Source organism: Microtus pennsylvanicus, chromosome 17, assembly GCF_037038515.1.
Source record: "Microtus pennsylvanicus isolate mMicPen1 chromosome 17, mMicPen1.hap1, whole genome shotgun sequence".
Classification (NCBI taxonomy): domain Eukaryota; kingdom Metazoa; phylum Chordata; class Mammalia; order Rodentia; family Cricetidae; genus Microtus; species Microtus pennsylvanicus.
Window position 1 is genome coordinate 32,487,483 of NC_134595.1, and position 13,825 is coordinate 32,501,307.

Genomic DNA, 13,825 nt, shown 5'->3' on the forward strand with positions numbered 1-13,825 from the left:
GTGATGTTCACAATTGACGTGCATACGGCAGCTCTACATGGCGCTGTTGTTATAATCTGCTGGCCTGGTCTGTCACCTGAGTACCCTGTCCCTTTATGGAACAAGCCTTCCTACCTCCAAAATCCCTGTCTCGAACGAGGAGGGATTGAATTTGGGCTTGGTCCTGGGGCTGAAAAATGAGTTAGGATATAATGACAGCATATCCAGTGTTTATTTTTTTAACTTTTTAAAATTGATTTCATTGAGTTATGCATTTGTCTCTGTTCCCCTCGCTTCCCCTCTCCTTCCCTTCAACCCTCTCCCATGGTCCCCATGTTCCCAATTTACTCAGGAGATCTTGTCTTTCTCTTCCCATGTGATGTAGGAGGGTCATCTGTCTACATGTTACTTTCATTGGGTAATAAAGAAACTGCCTTGGCCTTTGATAGACAAGCCCTTAGGTGGGTGGAGTAGACAGAACAGAATTATGGGAGGAAGAAAGCAGAGTCAGGCAGATGCCATGATCCTCCTACCCGAGACAGAAGTAGGTTAGGATATTTCTCGGTAAGCCACCATCTCATGGTGCTACACACAATAATAGAAATGGGTTAATCAAGATGTGAGAGTTAGCCAGTTAGAAGCTAGAGCTAATAGACCAGGCAGTGTTTGAATGAATACAATTTGTGTGTTGTTATTTCAGATGTAAATGTGGTAGTGCAGGAGCTAGGCGGGATAAAAAGCAGGCCTGCTCATCTCATCACTACAGATGGCGCCCAACGTGGTCAACAACTGGCACTCCAACATGATGGACTAAATTCACTTAACAACCTGAGTGGGCTTTAAAAAATGGAGAGAGCATTTAACACAGCTTTTTGCTGTTTGCCAGCATGTGCCATAGAGAGATTTCCTGTTTCAGCAATAGAAGCAACAAAAAGCCATGTCATTTTAAAACACTGCTCCCTGGAACTGTGCTGTCAGTGCAAACTCTGGCTTTAGCATTTTAATGGCTTTTATGGAACTGGATGTTTGTGTTCCCACTCGGGATTCGAAAGAAAGCATTCAGAGACCACGGCAATGGCTCAGCGCTCCCTGTCTGCACCTGGGTAGATGGCAGGATCAGGCTTAAGCTGGTGGGAGAGCATGGCGGATTTCTGCGGCCATACAGAGAGATGTTTCCAGGCTACACAGTGCTCTGCCTGTCTGATTTGGCTGTAACTTGGATGAAAAGAGTTTCTGTGCTGCATGCTCAGTCTCAGAGTTAAAGTGCTGAGTGCGGCTAATACATGGTGGCCCCAGAACTAGTAGAAAATGGTACATCCTCCATTTTGAAATTGGACAGAGGTGGAGCCAACATCCAGAACAGCTGTCTGCTCTACAGCTCAGAGGCACAACTGATTCAGTCATAAGCGGCTCCACCATGTTGGATTGTGTGTAGCAAGACAGCAGTACCTGTTTTTGACCTAGGAATCTCACAGCTTAGATTCTTAAGTGCTTAGCGATTTTAAGGCGCAAATCAAAAGTGCTCCTGGACAGTAAAAAATTACAGATTCACAATAGGTCAGATTCAGTATTAAAGACCTCTAAATGTGTCCCAATGTTGATTGAGTGTACATAGGCTTGGGAGAGAGAATAAAAAGAATATAGAGAATAAAGTTGATGTCTTAAAAAAGGATAAAGTCTTTAAAGAGAGAGAGTACAGATAGTTATAGATTAAAAGAAATAAAGAAAAATAAGCCACGTAAAAATGGAAAATTTTCAGAGAGCCTGGATACTGTGTATTACTGTGTTTTCTTTATAATTTTCAACTGTGAAGGAGCTAAGTACAGAGAGACATTTCATTGTATGGGCTGCTAAGCTGATATACCTGCATATATGTTCTAAAGGTATCTTGACTTCAGAATTTGGATCTAAGGTTATGATGCTTTGAAAAGTTCTTCTTTTGTTTTTACAGAGGATGAGACCCTGTGGATTGCTTCTATCCCAATATGGTATGATACACCAGGCCCTTCTGAATGGTGGCTATGAACACCCTAAAATTTTCTTCACTCAACTGCTGACTAAAAAAAAATAGCACACAGGTTATATTATAAAAAGCCTGATTAACAGTGCCACTATACAGGAGGAAGAAGTTTGGAGAAAAATAACCACTTCCATATTCCCAGATATTCTTTACAAATGTTCTTTTACATTTAAAGGGGGATATGATATAGACATGAATAATTTGCATTGGTATGGATTTTAAGGTCAATTTTCTTATGCATATAAGTATTTCTGATACTGATTAAGGTATTGTGATTGCGTAGTTCATTTGAAAATGTAATGTATAATTGGGAAATATAGGTTGTTAATGGATAATCATCAATAATAATCAAGCTTGTAGTCATGTTAGTTAGATTTTCCAGATATAAAGAGATATATTTCAGTTAGATGGACATTCTTCATATCTTTAAAAGACTAAGAATATGGCATTTAAATGTTTTAATAACAGGGTTTTTCGTGACACTGAGATATGTCTGTTCCTGTTAGCACCAGCTACTTCAAGAGGAAGATGGGCATCGATGAGGCTCTTTATGGAGTTGGTTAGCCATTTGGGCAAGAAACTACTCTTGCCTGGACTGATGCATAAACTGGACACAAAGAACCCACAGAGAGAGGACTGCTGAACTTTCCTAAAGGTGATATGGTCTTTTGGGGTTCCTGCTTCATGAAAGAGTCTGCAAGACATTCCGCAGGACACAAAAGAAAGTGACTGAACTGTCTTTGGAATTTCCTGCTTCATGGAAATGTCTGCTGGATACTATGGGCCTGTAAGCCAAAGATGGATGCCCCGATGGTACAGAAAAACTTTGGGTGACTGTCCAGGCAGTGAGATGTCTCTGTCATTTCTAGAGTTTTGGAAGTTTCTTATTTCCAGTTTACATAGGTAATATTATATCTTTCTAAAGTCTTTGATGGCGTTGAAATAAATAGACAGTTATAGTTTTCCATTATTATGGGAAAAGATAAAATAGATATAAATATTGTAATTGTAATTTTTGCTTGATAACTGTTTTGTTACATGTAATTTTACTAGGTTAAAGTGAAAGCCTTTCTTTTTTGTTTAAATAAAAAAGGGGAAATGATGTAGGAGGGTCATCTGTCTACATGTTACTTTCATTGGTTAATAAAGAAACTGCCTTGGCCTTTGATGTGCCAGCCCTTAGGTGGGTGGAGTAGATAGAACAGAATTCTGGGAGGAGAAAGCAGAGTCAGGCAGATGCCATGATTCTCCCACCCTAGACAGACGTAGGTTAGGATCTTTCCCAGTAAGCCACCACCTCATGGTGCTACATAGATCATTAGAAATGGGTTATTCGGCTGGGCAGTGGTGGCGCACACCTTTAATCCCAGCACTCAGGAGGCAGAGGCAGGCAGATCTCTGTGAGTTCGAGACCAGCCTGCTCTACAAGAGCTAGTTCCAGGACAGGAACCAAAAACTACGGAGAAACCCTGTCTCGAAAATATCCAAAAAAAAAAAAAAGAAATGGATTATTGAAGATGTGAGAATTAGACAATAAGAGACTAGAACTAATGGGCCAGGCAGTATTTAAATGAATACAATTTGGTGTGGTTATTTTAGGTTTAAAGCTAGCCGTGCGGGAACCGGGTAGGATGAAAAGCAGCCCACTCCCTTATTGCAACACCCATGTAGATTAGCCCTATGTATGTCTCTCTTAGAGTCCTCGTTGTCTAGGTTCTCTGGGATTGTGATTTGTAGGCTGCTTTTCTTTGCTTAATGTATAAAAGCCACTTATGGGTGAGTACATGTGTTAACTGTCTTTCTGTGTCTGGGTTACCTCACTCAAAATAATGTTTTCTAGCTCCATCCATTTTCCTGCAAAATTCAAGATGTCACGATTTTTTTCTTCTGTATAATACTCCATTGTGTAAATATACCACATTTTCCATATCCATTCTTTGGTGGAAGGGCATTTAGGTTGTTTTATGGTTCTAGCTATGACAAACAATGCTGCTAGTGGGAACGCAAGCTGGTACAGCCCCTTTGAATGTCAGTGTGGTGTTTTCTCAGAAAATTAGGAAACAAGCTTACTCATGACCCAATAAAACCACTTTTTGGGTATGTCTCCAAAGGATTCTCAATAATGCCACAAGGACATGTGCTCAACAATGTTCGTAGCAGTATATACCACTGTTGAGCATATACCCAATGATACCTTATCGTACCACAGGGACATTTCCTCAATATACCAGGTTCATTGTTGTTCTATTTACCAGAGTTTAAGAAAAAAAACTAGATGTCCCTAAACAGAAGAACGGTTAAAGATAATGTGATACATTTACATAATTGAGCATTACTCAGCACTTTAAATATGTATCATGTTTGTAGGCACATGTATAGAATCATTCTGGGTGAGGTAACCCAGATCAGTTGAGAAATATGATATGTATTGACTTCAATTGGATATTGCCATCATAGAAATGATAACCAAGCTGCGATCTGTAAACCCAGAGAAGTTAGGCATAGAGGAAGGGAGCAGGCAGGACACATTGAGAGACGGAAATAATAAACATTTTATGAGTGAGGTGGAGCACGGAAGGGGACACAGGGGTTTCATGGGGAAGGAGAGGGCAGAGGGATGTGAGTGGCCATGAGAGGACAGACAGCTAGAATTGGAAAACATTTGAGTGGCAGTATGGAAACCTAGTGCAGGACACTGGAAACTTCCTGAAATCAATACATGAAGGCAATCCTGAAGAGGTCTCCAAATAGTGAGGGACAGGGAACTGCTAATGTCCGTATATTGTCACCAAACTAAGCTTTCTTCTTGGGAATGCTATTCACCCAGTTCAGTTGTTGGTCATTCCAAGGGGTCCCGTGGAAATTCCCAAACAACCCAGGCTGTCAGCAAAACATAGGTTGCTCTCCACAAACTGACAACAAGACCCCATTGCAGAAGAAAACATCTACAACTCAATGAACATGAACACTTGAGCTGGTGCTTACATCGAACCTTCACCCTCCTTTTCTATTATCTATGACATGAAAATATACTCTGCAGTCTACCAAAAGAGAAAAGGAAACACCAGCCTAACCACAAAACCTTTCACTACAATCCGTCTTGCCTACAAAATATGATACGGTAATAGAGGCACTCACTTTATGGGAGTAACCATGACTCATAATGATGTCCTGCTGGACTCATGGATCCAGTGCCTTTGTCAGCCATCATGAGAGATGTAACAGCTGGGAGAGAAAACAGAGACCCACAGCAAGACACTACACAGAGAAACCTTGGAACCCACAGCTCTCACTGAGATGTCTCCATCCAATCCCTCCAGTCAGAGCTCAGGGAACCTCATGGAAGAGAGGCAGAAGGATCGGGGAGAAAGAAGTAATGGAGGATCCCCAAAGAACAAGGCCTGCTAAATCACTCAGCAAAGATCGTATGAACTGACGAGGCTGAAGCAGTCTGCACAGGACCTGCATGGACCTGTACCATGCTGAACAGACACCATAGCTTCCAGTCTAGTCATTTGCTTGTTTATTCATTTATTTATTTGTATATTTATTTCTTTTTTAAATTTTTTTTATTTTTTATTTCATTTATTTATTTATTTTGGTTTCTCGAGACAGTGTTTCTCTGTGTAACGGTCCTAGATGTCCTTGAACTAGTTCTGGTAGGCCTACTGGACACGATGCACAGAGATCCACCTACCTCTGCCTCCCAAGTGCTGTGATTAAAGGCATGCACCACTTCCTCCTGGCTCCCATGTAGTACCTCTGTGGGACTCCTAAAAGTGCTAACAAGTGAGTCTCTGAAACTTGTCCCTTCCCTTGGCACTCTTACATTTCTGTTGGCTTGTATTTTCCAATTTTATATGGTAGTGTTCTTCTCTCACTACATTTTATTTTGTTTGTGAAAATGCACCAACTTTGTGTCTTATATATCATATCAGTGATTCTTGAAATGCAGAAAAGCTGCTTGTCTGCTCCTATAAAGTGCAGCCTACAGAAAATGATCACAGCTTCAACGCTCGAAGCGTTTTTTAAACATCTCCAAAAGCAATAAAATGTTCATGGAATGTTTTTTTTTGTCTCTTTAAATTATTTTTTAAAGTTGTCATACAGAGTATTCAGTGGTATTCTGGAATTTTTCAGACGTTTTCTTTTCTGTTTATTCTGCTCTTCCGCTACCCTGCCTTGCCCTCCGTATGTCCTTTTCCTACCCCAGGACATCCCCCTTTCTGTCTTCATATGGTATGTCTGTCATTACTTACTGGTTTGGTTTCTCGTAAGGAAATTTTCTTTGTCCATTTTTTTTCTAATTTCATTACCTTGCCACACACACAGAGAAAGGACACATACATAGTTAAACTTCGATTGTAGCTTTGGATGTATATGTGATATCTTCACAGGTTTACATAGTCATATCAATAGGGCACCAATATAGATTTGTTTCCTAATTAGTGAGTTGGCATAAAACATCTCTAACCCAAAAAGAAATACCATATGCAGTGAGGTAAATGATAAATCACAGCTCAGAAAAGAATTTATCTTTTCTTGGCCTAACCCAAGGTTTTCTTCATGTGCTGAAGGAGAGATAGCATACCTTGGAAAGTGGTTTTCCCTGGTGGCAGTTGATCCCACCAATGTAGACTATGTTTGGCATCACAGGTGTGGGAAACTCCAACACAGAGTCAGTGCGTAACAGCCAAATGGACACTTGACTGAAGAGGTCTTCCATAGTCACTGGGGTCTGGAGAACTTCAGAGGCAATATCTGTAGCAGTTTTGAAAAAATAGGGGCAAAATGCACGTTCCCCCATATAGGTGATGTGGTTCCACACTCTCTGCATAAAAGTCATGGTGTCTGCGAATTTTGAGAGAACTCTGGGAACATAAGAGAGGGGCCTGGGGCCCTGAGTGCCCTCCTCAATATAGTGGCAAAATATAACTTTTGCAATGATCACTGATGGGACCGACAAGTACTTGGCAACAGTCAAGCCGCACACATCGAAAGGATCCAGAAACACAGCATCGAAGTAACTCTGCTTCAAGTACTCCACTAACTTCTTTTCGTTAAACAGACTCCTACAATTTGAAAATATTAATTCATAGAAATTTTTGGCTGAGCCTGTCATTAAAGAAAGCATACTTTCTTCTGGAGTTTTCCATTGAGTATCAGAAAAATACTTGAATTCCCGGTTTAAATCCTCTATGGTGTGAGAAATTGAGTATGTCTTCACTGTAATATTCAGGGATTTTCCCAGTTGCCAACTCACCTCTGGCACGACTACCACCACCTCATGTCCATTGTGGATGAGCTTCTCCACAACCGACTGCATGGTGAACCAGTGGCTCCCGTCCATGGGTACCACCAGCAGCCTGCCTGCCTGGGCAAAGCCAGAGGCCAGCAGTAGACACAAACACAGAGGAAAAAAGGCTGGGAAATATCCAGGAGCCATGGGAGAAGCTCAGCCTGAGATAATCCAGCCACAGAGAATCTGAGCTCTTCTGACAAAGGAGGAAGTGTGACTGAGATAAATCTGCTCCCTCAGGAGGGCATGTACTTGCACCATTAAGAAACAACAATCCCTGACAATGATTTACTTGGAGAACACCTTTCAGTGATCAAATATTATGAGGCACACTTTCTTGTATTCCAGTAAGATTTTTTTCTTGGGCAGAGTCAGGCAATGTGAGTTTAGAAAGAGTTACAAAGTAATATCCTGACCCTAAGGAGTCCAAAAGTTTTCACCAAAGGAAGCAAGTTTCAAAGAATCTTGCATTTCTAGAGTAGGTCACAAAGCAAAAGCATACTGTGTTCCCAAGGGATTTGCTGCCTGCTGCTGGGTCAAAGCCTAGTGGGAGGGTCCTTAGCCTGGGCCTGCTCACAGACAGTGGTTAGAAACAACTCTGCATGATGAGTAATGCTGCTGTCTTGGAGCATGTGCAGTAGAATTCTTGTTCCACCTCCCAACACTGTGTGTTCTCTGAATTGCTGACATAAGGGTGACCTGCTTCTGCACAGACCACTCCAGGGACTAAAAGGAAGGTGACCACCATTCCTGTTACACTGTCCCCCTGGATGCATCCAATGATGTAGACAGCCCCATATTCCATGGAGAAGCTGAGAGCTAGGTTGAACTCCTTGTCAGTTACCCAGGGACCTTCTCCACAGATCCATGCATTTGTCTCCCATGTCACTGCTGCATCTGGGGGTTTGCTTCCCCCTTGTGTTTACAGACAATGCTGCTGCCCCCACACCTCATGCAGGTTTTTCTCCTAGGAATTGGTTTCAAATCCTTTCCCTGTACTTCTGGGATTAAGACAGCTTGCCCAGAAGGAAACTGTGGTGTTCACTGTTGACATGCATCAGGAAGCTCTACAGGGCACTCTTGTCATGATCTGCTGGCCTGGTCTGTCACCTGTGTACTTTTAAGGGACAAGCCCTCCCACTGCCGTACTTCCTTGTCTCCAGAGAGGGGTGATTCCCACAGAACCAGGAGGGGCTAATGTTGGGCTTGGTCCTGGGGCAGAAAACTGAGTCAGGACATAATGACAGCACATGCAGTGTGGTTTTTTTTTAACTTTTTAAAATTAATTTTATTGATCTATGCATTTTTCTCTGTTCCCTTCCCTTCCTCTCTCCTTTCCTTCAACCCTCTCCTATGGTCCCCATGCTCCCAATTTTCTCAGGAGATCTTGTCTTTTTTTTCCCATGTAGATTAGCCCTATGTGTGTCTCTCTTAGAGTCCTCGTTGTCTAGGTTCTCTGGGATTGTAATTTGTAGGCTGCTTTTCTTTGCTTTATGTTTAAAAACCACTTATGAGTGAGTGCATGTGATAATTGTCTTTCTGGTCTGGGTTACCTCACTCAAAATAATGTTTTCTAGCTCCATCCATTTTCCTGCAAAATTCAAGATGTCATTATTTTTTCTGCTGTATAGTACTCCGTTGTGTAAATGTATCAAATTTTCTTTATCCATTCTTCGGTGGAAGGGCATTTAGGTTGTTTCCCGTTCTGGCTATGACAAACAATGCTGCTAGTGGGAATACAAGCTGGTACAGCCCCTTTGGATGTCAGTGTGGTGTTTTCTCAGGAAATTGGGAAACAAGCTTACTCATGACCCAATAAAACCACTTTTTGGGTATGTCTCCAAAGGATGCTCAATCATGCCACAAGGACATGTGCTCAACTATGTTTGTAGCAGTATATACCGCCTTTGAGCATATACTCAATGATACCTTATCGTATCACAGGGACATTTTCTCAATACACCAGATTCATTGTTGTTCTATTTACAAGAGTTTAAGAAAAAACCTAGATGTTCCTCAACAGAAGACCGGTTAAGGAAAATGGAGCATTAACATAATGGAGCATTACTCAGCACTTTAAATATGTATCATGTTTGTAGGCACATGTATAGAATCATCCTGGGTGAGGTAACCCAGATCAGTTGAGAAATATGATATGTATTGACTTCAATTGGATATTGCCATCATAGAAATGATAACCAAGCTGTGATCTGTAAACCCAGAGAGGTTAGGCATAGAGGAAGGGAGCAGGCAGGACACACTGAGAGACGGAAATAATAAACATTTTATGAGTGAGGTGGAGCACGGAAGGGGACACAGGGGTTTCATGGGGAAGAAGAGGGCAGAGGGATGTGAGTGGCCATGAGAGGAGAGACAGCTAGAATTGGAAAACATTTGAGTGGCAGTATGGAAACCTAGTGCAGGACACTGGAAACTTCCTGAAATCAATACATGAAGGCAATCCTGAAGAGGTCTCCAAATAGTGAGGGACAGGGAACTGCTAATGTCCGTATATTGTCACCAAACTAAGCTTTCTTCTTGGGAATGCTATTCACCCAGTTCAGTTGTTGGTCATTCCAAGGGGTCCCGTGGAAATTCCCAAACAACCCAGGCTGTCAGCAAAACATAGGTTGCTCTCCACAAACTGACAACAAGACCCCATTGCAGAAGAAAACATCTACAACTCAATGAACATGAACACTTGAGCTGGTGCTTACATCGAACCTTCACCCTCCTTTTCTATTATCTATGACATGAAAATATACTCTGCAGTCTACCAAAAGAGAAAAGGAAACACCAACCCAACCACAAAACCTTTCACTTACAATCCATCTTGCCTACAAAATATGATACGGTAATAGAGGCCCACACCTTTTGGGAGTAACCATGACTCATAATGATGTCCTGCTGGACTCATGGATCCAGTGCCTTTGTCAGCCATCATGAGAGATGTAACAGCTGGGAGAGAAAACAGAGACCCACAGCAAGACACTACATAGAGAGACCTTGGAACACACAGCTCTCAGTGAGATGTCTCCATCCAGTCCCTCCAGTCAGAGCTCAGGGAACGTCATGGAAGAGAGAGGCAGAAGGAGTTGGGGAGAAAGAAGGAATGGAGGACCTCTAAAGAACAAGGCCTACTAAATGACTCAGCAAAACTCTATGAACTGACGAGGCTATAGCAGTCTGCACAGGGCCTGCATGGAGCTGTCCCAGGCCCCCTGGACAGACACCATAGCTTCCTGTTCAGTACTTTCATGGGACTCCTGAATGTGGTAACAAAATCATCTGATTCTTGTGACTTTTCTTCGTGATCTTATACTTCTGTTTACTTGTTCAATTTTGATGTTTGGGTTTTATTTTTATTTTATTATATTTTATTTGAAAATAATTCACCTACCTTGCATCCTACATATCATATCACTAATTTTTGAATACAGAAAAACTGCATGTGGAATACTATAGAGTGCAGCTGACAAACTTGAGAGCTGCTTTATAGGATAATGTATTTTTAAACATCTCCAAAAGCCTTAACATATAGCTTCATTATTTATTGTTGCCTTCTTAATTTATTTTTCTGCGTCAGCATACAAAGTGTTTGGTGTCATTTGGCAATTTTCAAACAAACTGTATTTTACTCCTGATAATTCCATTCTCCCGCTACCCAGCCTTCCCCTCCACATGTCCTCTTCCTACTGCTGAACATTCTCCTTTCTGTTTTCATGTGGCATGTCTATCATTTCTGCCATTGTTTCTCCTCAAACAAGTTTCTTTGTCCCCTTCCCTTTCAAATTTCATGACCCCAAACACTAATAGAAGACATACATATATACTTAAAATTAGACTGTATCTTAAAATGTCTATGCAAATATGTCACAAGTATAAACATCTAATCAATAGGGAACCTATAAAGAATTTCTTCTTAATTAGTAAATGGCACAAAACAATTCTCTACCCAGGAAGAAATTCCTAATGCAGTGAAGCAAACATCAAGTCACAGCTGAGTAAAAAATTTCCTTTTCATTGCCTGAAACCAGGCCCCTCTTCATGTGCTAAAGACAGACAACATACCTTGGAAAGCAGCTTTCCTTGTTGGCAGTTGAGCCCACCAATGAACACCATGTTTGGCATCACAGGTTTGGGGAAATCTAACACAAAGTCAGTGCGTAACAACCAAATAGACGCCTGGGAGAAGAGGTCTTCCAAAGTCACGGGGGTCTGGAGAACTTCAGAGGCAATATCTGTAGCACTTTTAAACAAGTAGTGGCAAAATGCACGCTCTTCCATGTAAAAAGCAAAGTTCGACACTCTCTCCTTGAAAGTCATGGTGTCTGAAAGTTTTGAGAAAAGTCTAGGAACATATGACAGTGGACTGGGACACTGGGTGCCCTCTTCAAGATAGTGGCAAAAGAAATATCTTGTAAACATCACTGAAGGGACCGACAAATACTTGGCAAGAGTTAAGCCACAGAGCTCAAAAGGATCCAGAAACACAGCATCAAAAGAACTCTGCTTCAAGTACTCCACTAACTTCTTGTCATTAAACAAACTTCTACAGTGGGAAAACATTAATTCAGAAAAAAATTTGCCTGAGCCTGTCATTAAGGAAAGTACACTTTGTTCTGGAGTTTTCCACTGAGTGTGAGAAAAATACTTAAACTTCTGGTCCAGATCTGCCAGAGTGTGAGAAGTTGAGTATGTCTTCACAGTAATATTCAGGGATTTTCCCAGTTGCCAACTCACCTCCGGCACAGCTGCCACCACCTCATGTCCATTGTGGACGAGCTTCTCCACAACCGACTGCATGGTGAACCAGTGGCTCCCGTCCATGGGCACCACCAGCAGCCTGCCTGCCTGGGCCAAACCAGAGGCCAGAAGCAGACACACACACAGAGGAAGGGAGAATGGGAAATCTGCAGGAGCCATGAGAGAAGCTCAGCCTGAGGCAATCCAGCTGCTGAGACTTTCTGCTCTTCTAATAGAGCTGGTTTAGTACAGGCAGAAGATATCCTTCACTGGATACATAGATTTCTAGGTTTATAAGGGAAGTTAAATTTAGTGCTAATGATTTACTCAAAAGAGCAATCATTAATGAGCTACATTGACTAAAGTATCTGCTTTGTGCTTTTGAGGTTAAAACAAAAAGTTCATGATTTTGTCCTGGGAAGATCATGTTCTCTATTGCAAACCCAGTTTTGAAAAAATTATGAAATAATATGCTTGTATTTTTAAATTCAAAAAATTAAGAAGCTGTTTATGATGATCATCTAATGCCATCACATGCTAATTTGGTCTTCATAAGACGTGAAACTAAAAGGGTGGACAGTGAGAGTCGCCAAGAAGAGGTAGATAGGGAATCCCAGAAGTCAGAGAAAACCTGGTCCTTTCCTAAAGGGCACATTATGGTACATAGGACAGGTCAGGATCAAATCATCTCTGTATTGCTGCGTGGTTCCATGGATCTGAGAGTGCAGGAGTCTTGACTGACAGGCAGTGAACCTTGGGACTCTGCCCTGCTGTAGGACTCCTGTAAACCAACAACACAGCCATTGTCCCTGTCGAAACGGAAACATTGGCTGTGTTAGATCAGCTTCTGTTATTTCTAGTGCCCTTCCTAAGACAGGATGGCTTTCTTCCTGAGCCTGGCTTTCAGACAGACATCTGGATGGATGACAGAGATGAAGAGCTGAACCTCTGAAAGCTGTTGCCTCCATGATGATGCTCAGACTAAGTTATCTCAGGTACAATGGCCAGGGCTCTGCTTTCCTAGGAACAAAGGAATCAGAATTTAGGACTTCCACCTTTCCCACAGCTCCAGGAGGGGCTGATGTTGGGCTTGGTCGTTGGGCTGAAAACTGAGTCAGGACTTAATGACAGCATATCCATTGTTTTTTTTTTAACTTTTTTAAAATTGATTATATTGAGCTATGCATTTTTCTCTGTTGCCCTCCCTTTTCTCCCCTTTCATTCTACCCTCTCCCATGATCTCCATGTTCCCAATTTACTCTGGAAGTCTTGTCTTTTTCTACTTCCCATGCAAATTAGATCCATGTATGTTTTTCTTAGGGTACTCATTGTTTTATAATTTCTCCGGGATTGTGATTTGTAGGCTGCTTTTCTTTGCTGTATGTCTAAATTCCACTTATGAATGAGTACAAATGATATTTATTTTTCTGGGTCTCGGTGACCTCACTCAATATGATATTTTCTTGATCCATCCATTTGCATGATGATCTCAAGATATCATTATTTTTTCTGCTGTATAGTTGCAGAAGGAGCTGCGGGCTGTTTCCCACTGCCCAGCTCCCACACAGTTAGTTAGCTTTACCCAAAATAATTACATGGAAACTGTATTCTTTTAAACAGTGATTGGCCCATTAGCTCTAGTCTCTTACTGGCTGACTCTCACATCTTGATTAACCCATTTCTAATGGGTTACAATGAGGCAGTGGCTTACCGGGAAGGATCTTAACGTGCGTCCATCTTGGAGAGGAGAGCCATAGCGTCTGTCTCATTGCCTTCTTCCC

General features: G+C 41.7%; 1 protein-coding gene and 1 pseudogene across 1 annotated transcript; both read right to left on the reverse strand.

Moving 5' to 3' along the window:
• Window positions 1–6,563: 6,563 nt before the first annotated feature.
• Window positions 6,564–7,445, reverse strand: LOC142836967 (UDP-glucuronosyltransferase 1A8 pseudogene; annotated as a pseudogene).
• A 3,804-nt stretch (window positions 7,446–11,249) lies between these two features.
• On the reverse strand, window positions 11,250–12,224 carry LOC142836824 (UDP-glucuronosyltransferase 1A7-like). The gene is made up of 2 exons (XM_075951433.1): window positions 11,370–12,224; window positions 11,250–11,267 (listed from the first exon to the last, which is right to left on the reverse strand). Exons 1-2 carry the CDS (start codon window positions 12,222–12,224, stop codon window positions 11,250–11,252), a joined length of 873 nt encoding a protein of 290 aa, XP_075807548.1.
• Between the last annotated feature and the right edge of the window lie 1,601 nt (window positions 12,225–13,825).

Excerpts from the sequence above, each read along its gene's own strand:
- LOC142836824 (XM_075951433.1), bottom strand. The coding sequence starts at position 12,224 with ATGGCTCCTGCAGATTTCCCATTCTCCCTTCCTCTGTGTGTGTGTCTG.